Here is a 7,421-nt window from a genome sequence, read left to right on the forward strand (position 1 = left end):
TAAGAATACTAAAAAAATATTAAAATTTATTTAAATATCTAAAATAAAATTATAAAATAACATAAAATAATTATTTAAATTCATGTCCTTTTCTATAATTATTCATTTAAAAGTAATTTGAAATAATGTAATTCAAACAATATTTAGTTTACTATAATTCATTTTAAATAAAATTTACGAATCAAATATAAACTACTTACTACCAACTCACTTTTAATCAAAATCAATTTTATACAAACTTCTATTTACAAACGATAAACCAAAAACACACTAATAAATACAGTGATAAATCAAGTTTAATTTTATCAGCCAAACATAAACTTAGTCTCAATCAACTCAATTCAGCTCAATTCATTTTCAATCCTACCTGTGTTTATGTGTTGCAAAGCACAAAGAGGGAAAAAGGGTATTTGCGGCAAATTGGAGATGCTTTGCATGTGCCGTTGGCAGCTTGCTAACCATCCTAGTAAAAACCGCTATGCCCCACATGGATTTTAAAGATTTCCCCCTATGAAAGCAACAAAACCACACGCTTTCCACCAAAAACCACTCTTGTGTCTAACAAGCTATGTTATTCTGGCTATAGTTCGTTTATTTGGCATTTAGTAATTAGTAGAATCTGTGTTAAATATAGTCTTTCGGGCAGTTAAATCTAGTGTTTAGTGGTTATATTAGGTCTCCTATTTCCTTTATTTTACTTGAATTACGAATGTGTATTTGACTTCACGTATCCCTTATCTAGATTTATGTGAGTGATGATTTCAACTGTTACTGTAATTCTATTTATTAAATATTTAACTGTTTGACTTGGGTAGAAATTATTACCACCATCCTTTTTAACTTTTTTTGTTGTTGTTGTAAAATTCGACCTTTAACACCTTTAAAAGGCAAAGTTTATTATCCATCGCTTTAAGAACTTACTGATATATTTTAATCTATTTGAGAATAAAAAAGCAAAACCTTCTAAATTTAGATTAAACACTCAAATTGATTTTAAAAAAATTTTAGATAGAATATTTTTATCTCTTAACAAATTTTTGTACTGAAAATTATTTTTATCGGACTAATTAGCTTCTTTATCATTTTAAAAAGGAATTAATTTATATTATACCAATATTTGTTAAAAACTTAATTGTCTACCTTATAATAAAATTTGTTAGGAACTTATTTATCCGACACACATTAAAAATTTGATTAAAAGCGACAAAAAATAATATATTCAATAAAAATAATTTTTGAGAACTTTTAAATAATAAAATTTTATCAAATTTAGGAACCAAAGTATCCTACATAAAATTCTTTTAAGGATCAATTTGCTTACTCTTGATTTTTTTTATGGCAAAGATATACCAAAATTAAGACTAAGTGCATGTTTGGGCGCCATTATTTTGTTAAAAAAAGATCTTTTTTTATTTTTTAACGTGTTTGGCAAATTTCTAGTAGTAAAAGTAAAAGCACTAGTAAAATAAAAAAAAAAAAATCTTTTTTGAGAAGCTGTAATTTACATCTTTTTTTAAAAGATCTTTTTTCCTTAAAAAAAAGATGTTTTTCATGTAATAAATAAACAAAAAAGTACTTTTATATTGTTATACCCAAACATATTGATTGATAAAAAGACCTTTTTACATGAGATATCCAAACATAAAATTACTTTTACTTCTCTATAAGATCTTTTAAAAAAAGATAACTCGAAAAAAGATCTTTTTTAAAAAGCTCACCCAAACAAGCCCTAAGAGTGGACAATCAATGTGGCAAGAAAGAAACTTCAAAAAGTGGACTCGTTTCAGCCTTCCTTTTGCAATTTGCATCATTACTAAAAAATAATATATGTATTATTTGTATAAATGTTATATTTTTAGTATTAAATTAATTGATAAAAAGATGAGAAATTTTTTTTAATTCTAAAAGTGTGGAAAATAATAACCAACTTATACACCTATATGAATATCTATAGTATGCCCTTGCGGTTTTTGGTCCCAACAGTTATAAAAGCGTTAGTTTAAGTTAGTGAATTTGTGACTGTGGTCCCTGTAGCCACCCCCTTACACCCCAAAAAGGTCTATAAATTAAGTCGCACTTCCCTTCATTATGCTTCACTCAACTACTCATCAACAACACATTTGCCTCTCATTTGTGCCTACTTCCCAATAACCAAAGTAATTGCTTCTTCCAACTCCTCCAAATATTGCTTCTTCATGTGGACTTCTAAAGTGCACATTTTTCCTAGCACAAATAATGTTGCCAAAAGAAAAATGACTAAATTCTTTTTGTTTTAATTTTCTTGCTCAGGTTGTCAACAAGAAAAGAAATGGATCTGATTGGTTTGGTCTTGGTCATCAACCTCGCAATGTTCTCCTCCTCCGTGTACGGCTATGGCGGAGGAGGGTGGATTAACGCACATGCTACCTTCTATGGTGGGAGTGATGCTTCAGGAACAATGGGTATGTATGATGCAGAACCAGCATAAACAACTTTACTCATAATTCATTAATAACGAGTTAAAAATGTGTTTAAAGAAGCTTTCGCAGTCAAATACGTTAGTTTTCGACAATGTATATATATTCTATTATAATTAAGTACAGGAAAAATAATAATTCTATTCCTATTTTCATAATACCATTCTTTTTTTTTTTAATTCATAAAAGATACCATTCAAAAAAATCATGTGAAAATAAACATTATAAAAAAGGAAAAGTATAGGTAACCAACAAGATTTTTGAACAATGTGTAAACAATGTGAATTAATAGGGTTAAAAGAGTAAATTTAATTAATAGCATTAAATTAGGGTATAGTTTATTTTTATTTGATTGGTGGTTGTTCATGTTGTTCAAAATTTTCATTGTTCCCCTAGCACTCCCCTGTAAAAAATGAGAGTGACATTATCATTTTTCTAAGTACAGAATGAGTAGATAGAATGTAGTTATTTTATTACTAGTTTTGCATTAAATTGTGTGGGAGTAGATAGTTGAAGCTTCTTTCTCTCGAGCAAAACCATTTGAGAAATGAATAGTTTCTTTCAAATTACTATTTCAGGTGGGGCGTGTGGGTATGGGAACCTGTATAGTCAAGGTTATGGAACAAACACAGCAGCTTTGAGCACTGCACTGTTCAACAATGGTTTGAGCTGTGGTTCATGCTATGAGATAAGGTGTGTGAATGACCGTAGGTGGTGCCTACCTGGCTCCGTAATGGTAACTGCCACCAATTTCTGCCCTCCAAACAATGCCTTACCCAATAATGCAGGAGGGTGGTGCAACCCTCCCTTGCACCACTTTGATCTTGCTCAGCCTGTTTTCTTGCGCATTGCGCAATACAGAGCTGGAATTGTCCCTGTTTCTTATAGAAGGTAACCTTTAATTTTCTCTTTTGTTTTCTTCGCGTGTTAGTTTGAATATGAGGTTATGTTTAATTGTGGGATAAAAGTTTTCGTAAATAATTCTATTTATAATTTTAGATATATTCATGGTAACTTTTATTCTATTTTTATCTCTTACTATACATACTTTTAATATGGCTCTACTATATGTTAAAATTTAAAACTCTTTAAAGAAAAAAAAATCACATTTTTTCTGTAATTTTTTTTAAAACAAATAACATGTTAATAAAAATAAAGAAAAAGAAAAGAAAAGCCAATGACAAATATCTTCCCATATGCAATTTTCACCGTCAATGTATTCTATGTTAGCATTAGTAAAAAAAGGACCGATTACTTCTCACTTATAACTAGTGAAAGTGTTTTTTTTTATAATAATATGTTTTTGTTTTTGTTTCCTATTTTCTTTTGTTTGAATGCTAAAAGAGGGAAATTATTAATTTTTTTTTATCGAAGATATGAAAATTCGAACCCACAACCTCTTAATTGAATATGGGGAGACTATGCCATTTGAACTATTGTTTATTGGCGAGGGAAATTACTAATTGCTTGTCTATTTTGGAAAAGATAAATCTATAGCCAAATTTACTCTACGGTCAAATATGACGCGAGCGAATTTTCTTCTGTGTTTAAAAATTGATTTTCTTTGATGTATTAATATGTCGTCTTTATAGTTTTTTTAAGTTGGAGTGGGTAAAAACTACTAACATGTGTGTCATAATTTTTTTCTACCTTTTTTGGTTCGAACAGAGTACCCTGCAGGAGAAGGGGAGGAATAAGGTTCACAATCAATGGCCACTCATACTTCAACCTAGTCTTGGTGACAAACGTTGGCGGCGCCGGCGACGTTCATGGCGTGGCCATTAAGGGTTCAAGAACTGGGTGGATGCCAATGTCAAAAAACTGGGGACAGAATTGGCAGAGCAACAACTACCTCAACGGCCAAAGTCTCTCCTTCAAAGTCACCACCAGTGATGGCCGTAGTGTGGTCTCTTACAATGTTGCCCCAGCTGGATGGTCATTTGGCCAAAGCTACACTGGAGCCCAATTCCATTAAGATCTCTTCGATTCGATTCGCAATTTCTGTCACTTTGAAATTTTTGGTACGCTAAAAAAATTTATATCTATGTACCAAAAAAAATCGAAGTGGTAGTTATTAAGTTGATGGTGGTATGTTATAATTTCTTAAATTTAAATGTCCGTAGTAGTATATGACTTAATAGTATACTAGGATATTAGATAGTATGTTACTTGGTTATAGGGACAATTAATTAAGGGATAATTAAGCTATTTGCATTATTGGAGGGGGTTAGAAAATGGGAAGGGCTTATTTTAACTTAGCTCTTCATCATTTTCATTTGACTTGCGTTAAAGTAGGGAATTCCTAATTAAGTGTTAGGAGCTTCCTTGATGATTGGGGGTATTTTATATTTTATAGTGCTGCTAAAAGGAAAGCTAGCAGAATTAAAGTGGTTCATTGGTAAATTGGAAGAGGTGGACTATCTTAATTTCCACCCGCCATTGGTATTGGATCATAGTGCTCTTTGCCCCTTCCATTGGTGGGGTGTTTAGTTACTTCTCAGAAGCATTGTTTTCTTACTAATCCATTGTAATCAGCCCTTATTAGCTGAGTATGTCTTTTTTTTGGCTGTATTAGAGACTCAAAGTGTAAATGTTTCTATTTCTGCATGTAATGGAAAGTTGAAGTAATTTACTAGTAACACCTCTTGTTTTGTTTTGTCTTATTTTAATTTTTGTTATTTTATTTAGAAAAGTAATAGAAAGTATATTTAACAAATATCTTGTTGACAAAGAAATTTCGTTAAGTTATTTATTCAAGCATTATAATAAGAGTAAACGGTTAAATTGATCCTTAAAAGGTCATACAATTTTCAAATCAGTTTTCAAAAGATTTTTTTAATCAAATTCATCTTTAGAAGATTTGAAGTTAGTCACGTTAGTCCATTCATCACTTTTCTTACTAACAATGTTAATGAAAATTAACGTAGTTATAAAGGTTCTAAGGGTATTGAGAAGGGGGTTTAAATCAATTCAACCACTTTTAGACTATTTATACAACTTGTGTAGAACTTAAAATTTAGGAAATAATTTAAAAAAGTCTCCTGGTTTAGCCACCTTTTACAATGTGACATACGTCCAATCTCCATTACAATTATAGTAAAATTTCACTATGATAAAATAATACAATCACCAATTTTAAAAAATTCACACTCTTGTAAGTTCTAACACCCTAAACTAATACAAACTTAATTCAACACCTAAGTACTTACTCAACCTAATTAAAGAAAACCAAATGTATTTAACCAAGCATACTTTTGACTACAACTCTCAAACAAAATAGAATATATGACTTTTGTATGAATACTCTCTTTGCTTTTTGTTTCTTTCAATAAACTCTCAATACTAGACACGAGATGAAGAACATAAACAATGACTAAATATCTGATATATCTCAATCTGATCTGCACCAAAGGTTGCTTCCATCCTTGATAAACTATCCATATATAGGGCTTGTTTTTCTTCATGAATGGTATGGAATCAAATCCTCATGGCACAAGCTAGCTTTTGCATGATTTAAGCTTCATGGCCGTTAGTTCTTTGATGAGCAAAACTTTCCTTCTTTGTTTCATCATATACGAAGAAAGTGCAGCAGTTCCCTTGATTTGATTCTAATTTGGGGCTTTAAATGTTACATGATGGTGCAAAATCCTTCCAATCATAACTTGATTATTCCTTAATGAAATTTTCGTTAACATGTATTATTCTTGTTTTCTTGAAAGAATATGATTGATTCTTACAATCATAATAATTGGCTATAATTAACAATAATTAATTATGTTTGTCATCATAAGGTATTAAACGTAACGACTCAATAAGTCGGTTAAGTTATATGTCAGTACACACATATAATTTTTAATTAGCTATCAGTACAATAATTTTATGAAATTTGATCAAATCAATCCCTAAGTAATAAATCCTAATCCCAAACTGGTAAGTGGAGAATCGGGATGCAGTTATCATCAAAGGGATCGAATTGGGACGAGATTGACTTTGAATTTTTGGGGAATATGAGTGGAGAGCCTTATATTCTGCAAACCAATGTGTTCAATAATGGCAAAGGCAACAGAGAGCCAAAATTTTCTTTAAGATGCAGGGGACATATATTCTCAAAATTTTATCGAGCTTCGAAACAAAAATGATTTACTTGATTAGAAATCGAAACAAAAGTATATAAAAAAAAGTTCCACTCAATGAGTCAAAATAAATTAGAATATGGGGGCTTCAATCCTTTTTTTGAGGGCTACTGGGAGAAGTACTTCTTCAAAAGTGTACAAGATGTCTCTGGTACGGGTTGAGAGATGGATCGAGAACTTGCGGGTTGAGACAGATGCCGGATCACTTGACTGGAGCAATGGGGGGAGGTACCTGCAAAGACACTCCGACGCTCAAGTCAGAATGGATCTAAGAGGTATAAGGTGTGAGGAATGAATGAATACCTGAAGGGACCTGGGTCCTCTATTTATAGGTGATGGTGAATATATTATCTTATCTTATTTGGCTAAGATAAGGGAGACGTTTGAATTATCTTATCTTATCTTATCTTATTTGGCTAAGATAAGGGAGACGTTTGAATTCGAAAGTTGGTTAGGAGCTCTAGTAGGCTGGTTCCGGGCCTTCTGGAAGGGCGAAGGGGGTCGGACCCTGGTAACCGGGTTCGGAGACCGTTCTGGATGTAGGATCCGTGGGCCGGATCCGTAACAGTTGCCCCCGGAGCGAGAGAGTGAGGGTGCTCGGTCTCATCACTGGAGAAACATTTTCCTCGCCATTGTGGTTTGGCAAGGAGATCGTTTTGTTTGGTTTTTCCGATCGAGGTCGAGGATTTGGGGAGTTCCTAGCCGTTTCATGGTTAGGCCAGGAGCGCGTTGTTTGGGCGTCTCATCACATGCCGGGTTTGATGATCGTTCCGAAGAAAGGCCCGGAGATTGGGTCTGGAACAGTTGCCTCCGGAGCATGAGAGTATGCTTT

The 7,421-nt window shown here is 32.4% G+C and overlaps 1 protein-coding gene across 1 annotated transcript; it reads left to right on the forward strand.

Annotated features, from left to right (window-relative positions):
• LOC107643579 (expansin-A10) lies at positions 2,010-4,799 on the forward strand. Its single transcript, XM_016347267.2, has 4 exons — positions 2,010-2,156; positions 2,290-2,441; positions 3,035-3,347; positions 4,125-4,799. The coding sequence occupies exons 2-4, from the start codon at positions 2,309-2,311 to the stop codon at positions 4,429-4,431; spliced, it is 753 nt and encodes a 250-aa protein (XP_016202753.1). The 5' UTR covers positions 2,010-2,156; positions 2,290-2,308; the 3' UTR covers positions 4,432-4,799.

The sequence above is a fragment of the Arachis ipaensis genome, chromosome B05 (genome assembly GCF_000816755.2).
Source record: "Arachis ipaensis cultivar K30076 chromosome B05, Araip1.1, whole genome shotgun sequence".
Taxonomy (NCBI): Eukaryota; Viridiplantae; Streptophyta; class Magnoliopsida; order Fabales; family Fabaceae; genus Arachis; species Arachis ipaensis.